Below are 15,202 nucleotides of genomic sequence, written 5' to 3'. Positions count from 1 at the left end.
AGTACGTGGTATTTATGTATAGCTTATGTGCAGGTAATAATATTTTCAATTCAACTTGATACAGTGTTTTGTTTTGGGTCAACCATTGATAAACAATTCCTACGTCAACAGATTATCGGTTTTGATTTTTGTAATCGTTGCTGATTTTTCTTCCAGGCGGATATAATTTACAATAGAATGCCACAGTTACTTGCATAATATACTTGGTAGACGACAGACGACTCGTGTGGTTGGAAATTGACCAAGTTAGCGGTATTTGCTGTTTAATCGAATCGAAGTGGAAATTGCTGTCAACGATATTCGAGGTATTCGAGTACCTATAACGAAGTGAGTGATCTCGTTTGGTTTTATTTTCCATGTATCTAGATAATATTGACGTTTTTACTATGTTTATGATCGATTTACGGTTTATTGAAAGGATGGTATCAGGTTAATATGTTATTGTGAGCATTCAATGATCATGCAATAATATATCGAGAAAGTGTTTTCAATATCAAATTACTGTCGTTCGATGCGAATTGAACCATTTCGCTGGTCAAGGTGATTTTAGAAATAGGTATTCATGGTCTTGTGCTCGACTGTTCGAGTTTCTTGGAAAATTTTATCGTTTAAAGATAGAGATTTTTAGAATTTTGTTTTCTTTTTTCGATTACCAATTCATTGTAAATAAGGAGAAGCTGTCTTCATTTCAAAATTTACTGTGGATGTGATACTTTGAGTCGATGAGACGATGACTGTCTTTTTGACGTAATTCGACCTGAATCGGAAGTACCCACTTATTACGTATATTTTTGTTTATGAAACGAAAATAATCAAAACAAATTTCAATCGTGTTTTCGTTTCGTTGAATAATATTCGTGTTTAGTTAGCTGATTTTCATAATTGTACTGTCGTAAATCAATGAACATACTCGTATCTACGTGATTTTGGTAGGGTGCTTTCATACTCAGACGTCATCAACTAATCAACTACGAGCATTTTATTTTTCATCTAATTATATTTCATTTTCTTCCTTTAATTGCTTCCGAGATATGCCTAATCTGTCAAATTGAGCAATGAGAAAGAAAAGTGAACTGATAACGTCTTCCTTTTTCCGTGTAACTTTCCAAAATGTTGTTATCTTATTGAAGCTTATCAAAAGCCTGGAAATTTTACCGCTTTATAGGAAAGAAAAACATTGAGAAATATTCTATGTTTCATGTTTGTTTATTAAAAAATGTACTAATTCTTCGATAAGACATAACTAAGTACCTACGTTTTTTCAATAGAGGTTATTGTTTATTTGCGATAACAATTTCTCTTGTGGAAAGTGTTGTTGATTTATTTATATGGGAAAGAAATTTCTCGATCGTCTAATTACATACATAGGTTAGGTACCTATCTCTAAATTGAAATGAAATTACGTAAAGGGGTTTTCGATATGAATTATGAGTAGTTTTTCTTTTACGTGGGGGTTTTTCGGCGTGATTAATGAAATTTATTTTCATTTTGAAATTCTCATTCATGCACTTTCACCGGCCAATAAAGCACTTATTAGGTGTGACAATGACGTATTTGTAAAATGAATAAACATTTTGGGAAATGATGAGGTTTAGATTAAAAAATGATCGGAGTGAGCGAGTGATCCACATTTAAGATGATATGAAATTGTAAACCAATAACATCAGTCAATTATATTGAGACCCCTTTTTTTGTTTTATGATCATGTTATCATGTAGGTAAGATTCGTATATGTGTGGTCGAGAAAAGACATTTGCGAACAAAATACTTGTATCAATCCAATTTTTATTCCTTCAATATTTTTGATTTGAATTAAATTTGAATCATTTTTTTTACCCATTTTAGATAATTTTAGTTCATTTTTACTTGACTTCACACGATTTAAATGACATTTTCCCAAGTCTTTTTGTCTGTAATTATTTTTATAAATGCATGAATAAGGTTGTCATTATAATTTTACAGTTGTAAAATTTAGCATATTTTTTTATTCATCTTTCTCTCTCAACTTCTCTGCAATTTATGTCAATTTTTGCCACATTTCTGACGATTTGAAAACAATTTGAGCAATTTTTACAACATTGTGCTCATTTTTATCTTTTTTTTTCAGTTTTGTGTAGTTTTTTTTAGAGTTTTTGAATATTTAGCTACATTTTTGTGGTTTTAAATCACTTTCAGCTTTGAGGATTGAAAATTTCACTCATACTTAAGTAATGACTTTTTTTCCTTCAAATTTTCAATAATATTTTTACTATTTATCCCTTCCCTAAATTTTACTGATTCATGCGATATTTTAACCCCTACAATAAGAGATTAGGTGATTTTCATCGATTTTTTATGAAGTTTATTATTTTCTTAACAAGATAACCTCATTTGATTTTACCAATTTTTATTAATTTTGGAAAATTTTGCCCAATTTTAACAAAATGTTTCAACTAAGTACTTACTGTTGAATTATCAAAAAAAAATATATTTTTTTCGTCAATTTCTTAATTTTATATCAAATTTGGTCTGTATTCTGCTCTATTTTTCTGGAGTTGAAAGGTCATTTTCGTGTGTAACAACAAATTTTTCTCAAAATTTTTTACAGTTCTTTCATCTTTTCCATTATTGAATGTTTACGAATTTGGTGCTGATAAAACGCGGAGGGTATCTCTATCTACATACTTAACTTTTTCCTTCGTACTTTTATCCTTTTTTCAGATTCAATAAAATCTCAGTTTTCTTGCTAAAATTACCGGGAATATCCGATTTTTTTTGTCGATATGGCAAGAAAAGTCTTTCTGTTGTGCCAAAATTGCGGGAAAAGTTTAGTTTTTTTTTTTTTTGCAATTTCCAATTTCCAAAACACTGTTCTTTGCTGAAATTGTCAGAAAATTTTGCTTGTTCTGCCGAAGTAATCAACAAAAGTTCTACTTTTTTCTCAAATTGTGAGAAAGTTTTACTTGTTTTGCGTCAAGTTGGAGCCTGAAAGTCCTGCTTTTTCTCGTTTTTTTTCTTTCGGTTAAACTTTGGGATTTTTCATTTACCTGTTCATTTGTGTTTTTATTGCAGAATTTTTCATTTCCATTTTCATTTTTTCACTTTGTAAAAATTCTGGCTGAAAATGTAAAAATTTTGATTTGAAAAAATTCTCGCCGCAAGTCTTGGTTTTTGGCCAGAATTGTTGAAATCCTACTCGTCAAAATCTCAAGAAAATTCTTCTTGTTTTACCAACTAACTAGCAAAAATACAGTGTTTTTGCCGGAATTACAAAAAAGCCCTGTTTCATGTCAAACTTTTCATGCATTTTTGATTTTTCTTGCAAAATTATTATTCTGAAAAAATTCCTCGCCAAAAATGATGTTTTTTGCCAAAATTGTTAAAATCTTGTTTGTAGCCAAAACTTTTGAAAAATTCTTCTTGTTTTGTGACGATTTTGAAAAAAAAGTGCAGCGTTTTTGCCAAAATTACAAAGAAAAAGTGCAAATTTTCTGACAATATTAGGTATAATTAATTTCTGTTTTGCGTTTAAAATTTTTTTCCCATTTTTTTTCACAATCATTCTTTTAAAATTTTTACCTCCTTATATTTCTTGATTAAATTTTCAATTTCTGTTCCTCTTTTGTGTAGGTAATCATTTTTTAAAAAGTAAAAATTGTGTTTCCTCAAATTGAAATATTGAAAATTGTCCGCCAAAAGTCCGGTTGTTTGTTAAAATTCCCAAAAAATCATGCTTGTGTTAATTTTTTTGTCAAATTTGAAGTTTTCCATTTCTTTTTTTTGGGGGGGGGGGAGGGGGGATTTGGATCTATTGTTTTCAAATGGTAAAATTGTCACCACAGTAAATTTTGAATGAATTTTGGCTCGATCCCCCCCCCTCCCCTCCCCTCCTAGATTGAAACATTTTTTTGTGAAATGGTGAAAGATGCGAATATTCTAAAAACATCACAAATGTTAATAATTATCCTCCTTCCATGAAATATATTAAATCTGAAAAATATTACCAAACTAATCGATGGCGTACCTATTTTGATTTGAAAAATTTGTTGGGCACCCTGTTAATGTTTCTAATTGGCTGAATTGAATCATACAATGAACAGGACAGGATCGAAGGACGAAGAAAGTTTTATTATTTTGTAGCTCTACTTACGTTTTACAAATGTAAAATTTTAGCTCGTAAATGGCTCAAAATTTGAATTTTTATGTATGGGCACAATGATTTTTCCCCTTCTATTCATCTTATAGTTCATGAAGGCTCTACATTTCTTCAGAAAGTCTTTGACGGCGGATTAAAATTACGTGTTATTAAAATAGGTGCCTAGTACATGATATTTTTCTGTGTATTTTGTTCGATATGTATAAATAATTACCTACGCTTTAAAAGCAGTATCACTCTCAAGTCGAATGCCTCTGCCTTGCTTCGTGTAATTAGGTGAATAATACGTATGTATGCCCATCGTCTTGAAAACTCAGGTTAAGCTGTAGCGATAACCTGTTCTGATTAAAGTTCCCACTTGCGTTAAAGTGTGCGTATTTTTGATACCCTATTCGCTTTTTACGATGTAAATCTCGGCACGTAATAGTTGTTTTGATAATCACATATCTCATTTAGACTATATTTTCTGAGAGTCGAGGGCCAGTCTTGGAATCATTCTTTCATTAGCTGTGGTACGACGACGTTCATTCAGATTACTTACTTCAATTCTTTCTAATCAGCGCGTAATTTATTTTTAAAAAGTAAGTGAGCGTAGATCTTTTAAATGTAATTAGGTAAATGTGATAAAATGTTTGATTATTTTCAATATTCGTTTTTGTTTTCGGTTTTCGAGTTTTAAAAAAATCAATTTTTTTGTCGTTTTTATTATTTTTTATTTAGCTTACTAAATTGATTATTATTGATTCATTTAGTGGACAGTTTTAATAATAACGACGTGTAATTTTTTTTTCATCAGCATGGATTCAATCGACAACGGTTTCATTCAGAGCATCTTTCAAGCCGAAAAGGATAAAAAGAACATCAAATTGGTGGACTACACGGTGAGCCGAAAAGCTGTCGGAGACGATAACAACGTGAGCAGCGAAGTTTCGAGGTTGTACGTGAATTACGAAAAAGATGGGAAACTTATTAAAAAAACGTATTTTATGAAAATACCTTCCCTGTCGCCATTATATTCTATTCTCAAACGGATCGGTAAGTCATTGTTTTGATTTTATCTCAAAGCGAACGCGATAAATGTAGACCTATCTATGTTACGTAAGTAAGATTACGGATGCTGCAGACGTCTCAGTTGTAAGGCTTAGATTACTGATGGCAAAGTTCAAGTAATGAGGTTGTTGACTTCGTCTTATATTTTCATATAGTGTACGTAGTTTTATGGTTTTTTTTCATCTTGTAAATCAAGTGCGATTAATTTTAATCTCGTGTGTCGAGATTCTCGAGAGGTGGCTCGTTTTTTTTTGAAAATTTTTTCTTTGTAGTTGCTTTGAGCATTTTGAAATTTTAATATTTTTCCTTAAAATCAAATAGAATGGAGTTCTCATTCATTTTGAAAATGGGTCTTATAAAAGTGAAGAAAAAAAGATGAAATCTGCATTCGTGTCTTTTGATTGTATTTTCCAATGATGAAAAAACTTCTAGAAGCTTCCAATTTGGTTTTAATAATTTTTCGATTCATTTACAAGGTGTTCTAAAAATCACGAAACTTTTTTTTTTTTTTGTTGAGAAATTCAATATTGGAAAGAAGTGTTTCAACTTTAGCTTCTCACACTAAATCTAATTCCAATCATTTTGAAAAAAATTGAAATTCAAAAAAATTTGAATGATGAAAAAAATTTCGGCGGTGGATGAAAGACCTTTAAAATCTCATAAGTTCTCACGATTTACGTATCTAGAGGTCGAAATTTTTGTTTGCTTCCTCTCTGGTTATCTTATCCGCATTAAATGAACCAGAATAATTAGGTAAGTTCAATTTTATTGGACCCATTAAAGTTTCAAATAACGAGTTGAATCTTAATAATGCTTCGAGGTTCGACTGATGCGAAATAAATTGCCAAAAAAACGTATAAATTTTCAATCAAGCATTTAATGGGACGAAATAAACCCATATTTCTGATTATTCTTTTCGATTGTAAGTCACGAATCTATTAGATTGGCTCCTGTACGTCTGCCTGCGATTAATCAAGTATCAGGTATATGATTTAATAGGATAGATAATTTCGTTCATTATACGTAATACCTTATACCTATTACCTACATGTAAAATATGTACGTCTATAAATGCGAATCACAGATTCAATAAGATGAGTAAGACTGTACTTCGGGGTTTGGCTCTGCTCTGGTGTACTCACTCTCGGGTCCATCAACACTGGGTAAGATGGTAGGTATGCCCGCACCTATAATACGTATGCAATTTTCCATCTAATAAATGTTGTATCATCTTCTTCCTCGCTACAGTAGCTCGATAATTTGCCTAAATAATTCTTCGCAATTGACAGTACCTATTATTAATATTCTCGTTTTTATTTCTCGCAGGTATTTACGAAAAAGAATGCCACATGTACACGACGATCTTGCCAGAAATGAGACGATTAGTTCAAAACGAAGACATCCTATCTCCTAAATGCTACGTGAGCTCGGACTCGACCATTTTGATCTTGGAAGACCTTCGCGAATCTGGCTACAAGATGATCAATCGTCGAGCTCAAATGGATTTCGAACACGCTTCCGCTGCCATTCGTACTCTAGCCGAATTTCACGCGTTGTCTCTAAAACTAAACGAAACCCATCCCGAAGACTTGAACAACGTTAAACGAGAATGCTTCTATTCGCCCGGAAACAATCAGCTCATCGAGTCGAGTTACGAACGACTCTTACGAGTTGTACAACGTACCCCTCAAATTCAACACCTGCATTCGAAACTGTCTCAGCTCAAAGATCACCTATTCGATGCCATCGTCGAGAAAACTCATCCTAGATCGAACGCTTTGAACGTACTGAATCACGGCGACTACTGGTCAAATAACATGCTGTTCAAAAAAGAAAACGGAGCTATTAAAATCAAACTGGTGGATTTTCAACTCTGCCGATGGTGCAGTCCGGTCGTCGATATTATGTTCATGTTCATGTCCAGCGTACGATTCGAAGTATTCGAAGCCAAACGTAACGAGTTACTGGAAATTTATCACGATACGTTCACTCAATGGCTGAGATCGTTGAAATGTCAAGAAACCTATTCGTTGAACGAATTGAAATCAGATTTTGAAAACGCTTATTTAGTAGGATTGAACGTTATCGCCGGCGTTCTGCCGCTGGTTATGAGAAAACCGACTGATTTGAATTTGAACAATGCCCTAGACGACGAAGATAACGTTAACGACGATGAATTGACCAGAATGTACGGCGAGGAGAAATACGTCGCGGCTGTTACCAAATGGATGCTGTTTTACGAGAAAAATGGTACGTGATGATGCTGGTTTTTTTAATAGCACTTTCAATCATAATTACATTTCCTTACCTATCATTTTTAGCGATTAATGCGCAAATAGTTATTTTTCGTGGAAAACTGGTTTGGTTGTGTGGTCGATTAATTGCTATTTTTGACCTTGGTTGTCATTCGGGCTTTCAAGTTAATTGGGATTGTGCAGATTTTTCTATGTATTTAAATAGCGAAAATTTTCTCTACGATAAATTTTATAATTATGATTTATGAATTTGGCCAAGTTGAAAAACGTGTTTCTGGTATAACTATGTATCACGAGATTAAAAAGAGGAATCCGATTTGAAAAAATTAAAATCATGGATTTTTGAGCGTTATCATGAAGGGGTTGATTTTCTGATAAAATAATTCCTCATTATTTGATTTTCCTCACCTTCAGAAAAATAATTCTTGTCGAGGCTCAAATGTCCATCCCAAGTTGCGTGAAAATGAAAAATTTTCCTTTCTGAAGTGAGAAATTGTGCGAATAATTTCTTTTTTAAGAAAACAACAACCTCCTGGTCACCGATCGATGCTATGACCTTCCCCCCTTCCCCTTGTGTGGACTGTAGAGTCTCTCAAAGTTGTAAAAAGTATTTAAAAAATGAAATAAATCCAAAACAGTGACAATTTTTTGAAAATTTCTCATTTTTTTCAAAATTCTTTTAGGTTACAAAACTGTATTATTTTTTTTTTGTAAAAATAAAAGGGTTATTTAGAATAATTCTAAAACTGAAATAGGTAATTTTGGATTTTTTTTCATTTGTTTTGTTTTGTTTTTTTAAAATTGGTATTCAACTTTTTGAAGCTCCATACGGAGGGGTCCAAATTACTTGAGGAGCATGGGGACGGTTTTTTCTTGAAAAGGAGATTATTTTGGAAAACAGTGACTCCTGGATTTAAAATGTTCCAAAATTTGCTGTCGGTTTTCGTTTTATTTCATTTTTTTATATTTTTCAAAATTTAGCTGGACTCATGTATTTTTTTTTTTTACAAGGGAAACCTTTTGAGGTGTCATACTCCGATTTGAACGGGACCGTGATTTTTGGAAAAAGCATAGTCTAAAACCCCCAAAACCTTTCAGCTGCCCAAGTTCATTTTTCGATTTTTGGCGAATTTTTGAAAATTCAAAATTGATTGTTTTTTTTTGGCGATTTATGCTTTTTTTTTAAAAGTACGAACTTGATCAGTAAAAATGGTCAAAATAAGTCCCAAAATTAATATTAATTACCCAAATCCAAATTTCACAATTTCTCGCCATTCTGGAGCCTCCAGAGCGATTTTTCAATTTCTCCAGAATTTTGAATTTGCTCCAGAAGGCGTGAATATGCAGTTGGGCAGCTGAAACTTCATATTCACGCCTTCTGGAGCAAATTCAAAATTCTGGAGAAATTGAAAAATCGCGCTGGAGGCTCTAGAATGACGGGAAATTGTGAAATTTGGATTTAGGTAACTGATATTAATTTTGAGACTTTTTTTGACCATTTTTACTGATCAAGTTCGTACTTTAAAAAAAACGCATAAATCGCCAAAAACAGTCAATTTTGAATTTTCAAAAATTCGCCAAAAATCGAAAAATGAACTTGGGCAGCTGAAAATTTGGTTTTGGGGGTTTTAGACTATGCTCTTTCCAAAAATCGCAGTCCCGTTCAGATCGGAGTGTGACACCTCAAAAGGTTCCCTTGTTAGATTACGAGGCAGATTAAAAAACAAAGAATCATTTTCTTATGAGATCCAATCGTTTTAAGTGATCGATGTAGGCATCTAAAAAATGAACTTTAAAATGAGAACTATCCTGAGAAAAATTCTTCTCAAGCATCTAATTATTGTAGAATACATGATTTTATAAAGGCCTTTGATTTTTTCCCCTAATTGATTTTTTGCGTTTTTTATTTTTACAGGTTTAATACCAGTTGTTTGAAAATTCATCGATGATGCAGATTCAATGATGTGTTATGTATTGAAATTTCCATCGGCGATGCGATTTTTTCAAAATGTACATTTTTTATATTTTGCTTAGGATGATTTTGAAGAATTTTGACTTCTAGAAGCATCCAGATCCAGTCGTAAAGTACATTATCAGAATAAGTTGATGTTATTGTAACGAGGAAATACCTAATAACACTCGTATATTGGTAGGTATTTATTTCAGTCGATTGAAAATCGATTGTTGCCGGTTACCGCACACACAGTATTAGTGAGTGGGAGTTGTGCATTTACTCTAATTTATTTAACTATTTTCTTTACATTTTTTCATCCTATTTGTTACATATTTTGTTAGGTGAATAAATCATTTGCAATAAATACTATTTAATTAATAAATGCGAATTATTTGTTTTGTCCAAGTTGTGTTTATCCTTGTGTAATGGGATAGGCAACATGTTCGACGTGAAAGAAACTAAAATAGAGGATTTTTTTAGAAATATCAAACTTTATTTCCAAATATGCTGTAATTTTCTTAATATTTGTATGTACGAAATATGTACTTGAGGAACATTAAATTGAGTTTTTACAAATTTGACAGCGTTCTACACAACGTTGGACTTCCGATTTGTTTCCAAAACCTGTATTCTTCTCCCAGAAAATAATTCTGTTTCATGGTCAATGTAAGATTATTTATGTGTAAATATTCTAAACCATTCGGCGATGACGGTTTCCAAAGTTGGTGGTCAGTTCTTCCATTAGGGTTGCTGCAAAAAATGAGTTAGTTGGTATATCACCTTGTTGAATTGAATGCTTAAAGCGTCGTTAGTTCAAACTTACCCATAAGCTACGAAATTATACCATAAATTCACCACTTGATCGGATACAATGCGATCATTTCCATCTAAAACTGGTGGATATAAAAGGGGGTTGTAATACAGACTGATTAATTCTTCACCATGTACAGCCCCTGCAAATTGAACATGAGATTTATAAAATTGTCGAATTATTCTGGAAGAAATTTCTACGGTAAGTGGGATGATTTTACCTAGTTTATGTTTTGTTCTGGTGGCCAATAATTCCAGATAGGTTTTGAGATAGGCGTATTTATTATCGTAATCGTATAAATACAAGTAAACCGGACCTCTGTATCTGCTAACTGTTTCAATAGTTCCCAAATGAAAATTCCCAAAACCGTATATCTGATTGAAGGTAACAATGAAAGAACCTTTGTGTAATTTTGCTATCTCTGAATTCGTCAAATTGATAAAAAAATTGCGTACTTACGCTGGCTATTTCGTAGAACGACTCGTTAAACTTTTGTTCTCCGATATATCTAGCTTTAATTACCTCCGTGACCTCGGCAGCTCGGTCAAAAGTCGAGTAACGAAAATATTGCGGAAGTAGAGTTAGATAATTCCGTTCAAAGTGATCGATAATGGAGCTTTTTGAAAACAAAGCTAAAAAGTGAAAATTTTAATCGTAGAGTTCGTGCATTTTTAGCTAAAAAAACACGACACCAACTAAATCGAATAGGTACCTACTTAAGACTCTCTGAGATCCTTCGTCTTTGATGCCTCCTATCATCCAAGGTATGCTGCTAGGTCTTCGTATGCTCAAGCAAGGATCCTCCACTAAAAACGATCCTTTATTGCTTTTATTCTCCAGTACTGGACCAAAAAGCATAAATGGAAGGATATAGTCGTGCTGTTGAACGCAATCGGTTCGTAAAAAATCCTATCTGGGTGAATTTCTGAGGTTTTTGAAAATCTCACCGTCAGTTTGAAAGTAGCTTTTTCCAGCTGAGTTGCTGGGATTGTTTTTAAACATTTGGCCAGCTCCTGCGATGTTCTTAGAGTGCTAGTGTTGCAGCCGACCAAGTTGCCCAGTTTCCAGGATAATTTTCGAGCTTCGCCCGGTTTCTGGATGGCGTCTGAATTTAGAGCTAGGCCACTTTGTGAGATGGCTTTGTGAAATAAGCCTGAAATAGGAAGAAGGTATCGATGTTCTGGCGTTAAAAAAGATGGAAATTGAAAGTTTGTAGAGGATTGATGGTGATTGGTATTTTGTTACCGTTGGATAAGGGAGAATAAAGTAGAAAATTGACGTCGATGGCTCCCGAACTGCCTCCAGATATGGTTACATTGCTGGGGTCGCCGCCAAAAGCACCGATGTGATGTTGAATCCATTTTAGCGCCGCTGCTTCGTCTTTTAATCCAAAATTACCCGAGATTGAATCGTCTTCTGTGCTCAAGAATCCTGTGTAAAAAATGTATATGACATTTTTACACTTTTGAAGCTGGATATTTTTAGCTTGATTGTGGTTAAATTTTACCAAAAGGACCCAATCTGTAAGATACGGTTATCAAGATGACTGGTTTATCCATTATGTACTGAGGTCCGTACTTGTAAGGAGCTGGTTCGCCGAATAATTTTTTCCCTCCGAATATAAATACCCAGATTGGAAACTTGGTTGTGTTTTCTGACTGAAAATACGAGGATTCGAAATACGTAAGAGCATATATTGTGAAATTACAAGTTTCTGTAATTTACCTACCTTTTTTGTTCTGGGAGTGTAAATATTCATATGAAGACAGTCCTCGCTTCCTACTATGGTTCCTAGCCACGGTTGGATGCATTTTTTCCCATACTTGGTCGCGTCCAAAGTACCATTCCATGGCTCTGGTGGTTCTGGGTTCTGCAAAATTGAGTAAAAAAACATGGTTTTTGATGTCGTGTCATATATTGCGATCTACGGGAACGATCTAGGAATAGTCGGGGGAGAGGGGGGGGGGGTTAAGAGGAATATATTGATTATCAAAATTGCAAGAAAGTCCTGTTATTCAGAAATTGTGAAAAAAAAACATTTTTGGCTCAAGTTTTAAAAAGCTCTTTTCTCGCTAAAATCGCCAAAAATCCTTTTTCCTCAAAAGTTCTAAAAATTCCTTTTTTTTCTAAAATTGTAAAAAAAGGCCATTTTTTGCTCAAATTTCAAAAGGCTCTGTTTTGCTAAAATCGCTGAAAATTTGTTCTTACTGAAATTGCAAAAAAATACTGCTTTTCTGAAGTTGTAGAAAACGTATATTTTTTGCTGAAGCTTTGAAATGCGAAGTCCTTTTTGTTAAAACATCAAAAAAAAGGTTTTGTTTTGCAGAAATTGTAAAAAAAACGTCCGTCTTTGGCAAAGTTTTAAAAATTCTTTTTTTTATACAAATCGATAAAAAAAACCATTATTTTCAAATTTTAAAAGTTCTGTTTCTCTGAAATCGTAAAAAAAAGTTGTATTTTGCTCAAATTTTAAATGTTTTTTTTCTGCTGAAATCGCAAAAACCCGTTTTTCTGATGTAGGTATTTTGAGAAGTCCTTTTTGCAAAAATAGCAAAAAAGATTCTGTTTTGTTGGAATGTAAAAAAATGCCCTTCTTTCTCAAAATTCCTGAAAAAATCTCTTTGCTAAAGTTTCACAGAAGCCCTTCTTCGTGCAAATCGATAAAAAGTTCCTTTTTTGGTCAAATTTCAAAAAATCTTTTTTTTTACGTAATTCAAAAAGCTGTTTTTTTTTCTGCTAAAATCACAAATAATCTATTTTCCTCAAAATTGTAAGTATAAAAGTCCGTTTTGCCAATATTGCAAAAAATAGTTCGGTTTGTTTAAATTGTGAAAAAATGTCATTTTCTACTAAAATTGCTGCAAAATCCTCTTTGCCAAACTTTCAGATGCTCTTTTTCTGCTGAACTTGAAAAAACCCCTTTTTCTGATAAGTACATATTTTGAAAGGTACTTTTTGCTGAAGTAGTAAAGAAAAAGAGGTTCTGTTTTTTTGAAAAGTGAAAAATGCCATTTTCTCTCTAAATTGTTGAAAAACCCTCTTTGTTGAAGTTTCACAAAGGCTCTTAGTTCCTGTTTTGGTGAAATTTCAAGAATTTTTTTTGTTTTCAATTTTGAATAAGTAAAGACTGAACTGAAGACCATTTTTTGCTTGAATGAGTATCAAAAAGGTTTCTTTTCTTGATATCACAAAAACTTTATTTTCCTCAAAATTGTGAAAAAATCATGTTCGCCAAAATTGCAAAAAAATTGTTATGTTTTGCTAAAATTGTGAAAAAATGTCATTTTATGCTAAAATCGCTGAAAAACCATCTTTCCCAAAGCTTATGAAAGCTCTTTTTTTCTTGAATCGCTAAACAAAATCCGCTCTACTAAAATTTTAAAAAAAGTTACTAATTGCCAACAAAAAGTTCTAGAACTGCAGAAGTCTACTTGTGTTGATTTTCAATTAAACTTCTTGTTGCTAAAATATTATAAAAGAAAAAGGTTCTGTTTTGCTAAAACTGTGAAAAAAAACTCTTGATGCCTAAAATTGTAAAATTGGTAAAAACTCAGTTTTGCCAAAATCTTCAAAAACAAAAAAAACAAAGAGTTACTTTTTTTTGTCAAAATTTTAAAAAAAATACTGACCTCTGCTGAGATTGCTGAAAAATCTTGCAATTACCAAAAGATTTTGGCTCAAAATCTTGATTTTTTTTGTCAAAATTGTCAGAAAGTTCTAGAATCAAGCTTTAAATTTTTTTATTTGTTCACTTTTTCTTTTGTAATTCTGATATAATAAAAATCTAGCAATAAAAAAGTTTTGATCCGATCGTCCATCCTCTCTCTCCCCTCACTCCCCTCCTTTCCTTCGATCCTTCCTCAATTTTCCATTCAGACTTTCAAATTTTTAATTTATTCCCTCCTTTGGAAATTGAATTTTTTCACTCTTTCTAATTCTCGTTGAAAATGTCAAAATTTTGATTTGAATAAATGTTGGCCCTTATTGCACTTTTACCTTCCCTCCAATCGGAACATTTCAAGAAATATCCTGCTTTTATCCTGATTTCACAGGCTGTCCTACATATTTGTTGATCTCTTCGCTACTTTGATTTTTCAATTGTTGGCAAAAGTGTTTCTTTCGAAAATGACCCCTTCTCATTTTTGGAGTCGTTTTAGAGCCTTCAACAGAAGCTGACTGTTCTCCAAAATACATACGTCTTATTGATCCTTGTTATTTACACATAAAGGCTAGAATTGGCTGAGAAGTGGTTGCAATCGATTCATAGACTTGGAGGTTGACAAATTTTTTGTAATTTTCTGCAAAAATTGGTCATTTTAGAAAAAAATTTTTTTATGTACATTGTACTTGTTGCTTAGGATTTGAAAATCCCTTATTTGACGTCACTCTGTGTCAAATCCAAGGTCGAATTAGATTTTCTGTTGATGACAACGAATGTCCTCGCTGGAAAAACGTCAACTTTAACTGGATAGAGGGGGAGGCTCTAGATCAACTCTGAGATGCTTTCAAACAGTTCTCTGTTTTTGTCCTCTCGCCAATTCTTTTATTTGAATTTTTTTTCACACTATTTCCATCCTCAATCTCTAAAAAGACTTCATACCCAATTTTTCTGAAAATTTGAACTCAATGAATTCTTACTTGAAATCTCAATTCGCCAACTGGTGGCTTAGCATAAGGCACGTTCAGAAAAGCGTCGAATTTGTTTCCATCTCTGCTCAACATGGTGGTACCTTTTATGGTACCCAATCGCGTATCCACGTAAACGACACATTGTGACAGTGAAAAATGACCGACTAATATAAAAAATACAATATTGACCGTTGAATACATGGCAACGAATGATTCACTTGGCAAAAAAATACCGATACTGAGAATTAGCAGCGTGGTGTTTCACTGTGCCATTAGACTATCAAGAACTCGTTTCTTTGACGTGTTATACCCATCGAAAGGCGATAATTGTTCCACCTGTTTGGTGAAAACTTCGATAATTTACCAAA

At 32.9% G+C, this 15,202-nt stretch overlaps 2 protein-coding genes and 1 long non-coding RNA gene across 4 annotated transcripts in view; 2 read left to right on the top strand and 1 right to left on the bottom strand.

Annotated features, from left to right (window-relative positions):
- LOC135833764 (uncharacterized) overlaps nucleotides 1–15,202 on the top strand; it is a 265,501-nt gene that overhangs the window by 1,296 nt on the left and 249,003 nt on the right. The window lies entirely within an intron of this gene.
- LOC135833741 (uncharacterized) lies at nucleotides 202–9,776 on the top strand. Of its 2 annotated transcripts, none has more exons than XM_065347505.1 (4): nucleotides 202–327; nucleotides 4,932–5,170; nucleotides 6,512–7,435; nucleotides 9,356–9,776. In XM_065347505.1, the coding sequence occupies exons 2-4, from the start codon at nucleotides 4,933–4,935 to the stop codon at nucleotides 9,373–9,375; spliced, it is 1,182 nt and encodes a 393-aa protein (XP_065203577.1). In that variant the 5' UTR covers nucleotides 202–327; nucleotide 4,932; the 3' UTR covers nucleotides 9,376–9,776. The 2 variants fall into 2 exon arrangements, with proteins under 2 accessions (XP_065203577.1, XP_065203576.1); XM_065347504.1 differs by lacking the exon at nucleotides 202–327 and adding an exon at nucleotides 4,550–4,716.
- LOC135833734 (juvenile hormone esterase-like) lies at nucleotides 9,490–15,112 on the bottom strand. The gene is made up of 10 exons (XM_065347494.1): nucleotides 14,844–15,112; nucleotides 11,935–12,075; nucleotides 11,713–11,863; nucleotides 11,451–11,636; nucleotides 11,153–11,358; nucleotides 10,922–11,084; nucleotides 10,665–10,837; nucleotides 10,426–10,579; nucleotides 10,218–10,347; nucleotides 9,490–10,144 (listed from the first exon to the last, which is right to left on the bottom strand). Exons 1-10 carry the CDS (start codon nucleotides 15,033–15,035, stop codon nucleotides 9,964–9,966), a joined length of 1,677 nt encoding a protein of 558 aa, XP_065203566.1. The 5' UTR covers nucleotides 15,036–15,112; the 3' UTR covers nucleotides 9,490–9,963.

The sequence above is a fragment of the Planococcus citri genome, chromosome 2, assembly GCF_950023065.1.
Source record: "Planococcus citri chromosome 2, ihPlaCitr1.1, whole genome shotgun sequence".
NCBI lineage: Eukaryota > Metazoa > Arthropoda > Insecta > Hemiptera > Pseudococcidae > Planococcus > Planococcus citri.
This window is presented reverse-complemented; position numbering and strand designations above follow the sequence as displayed.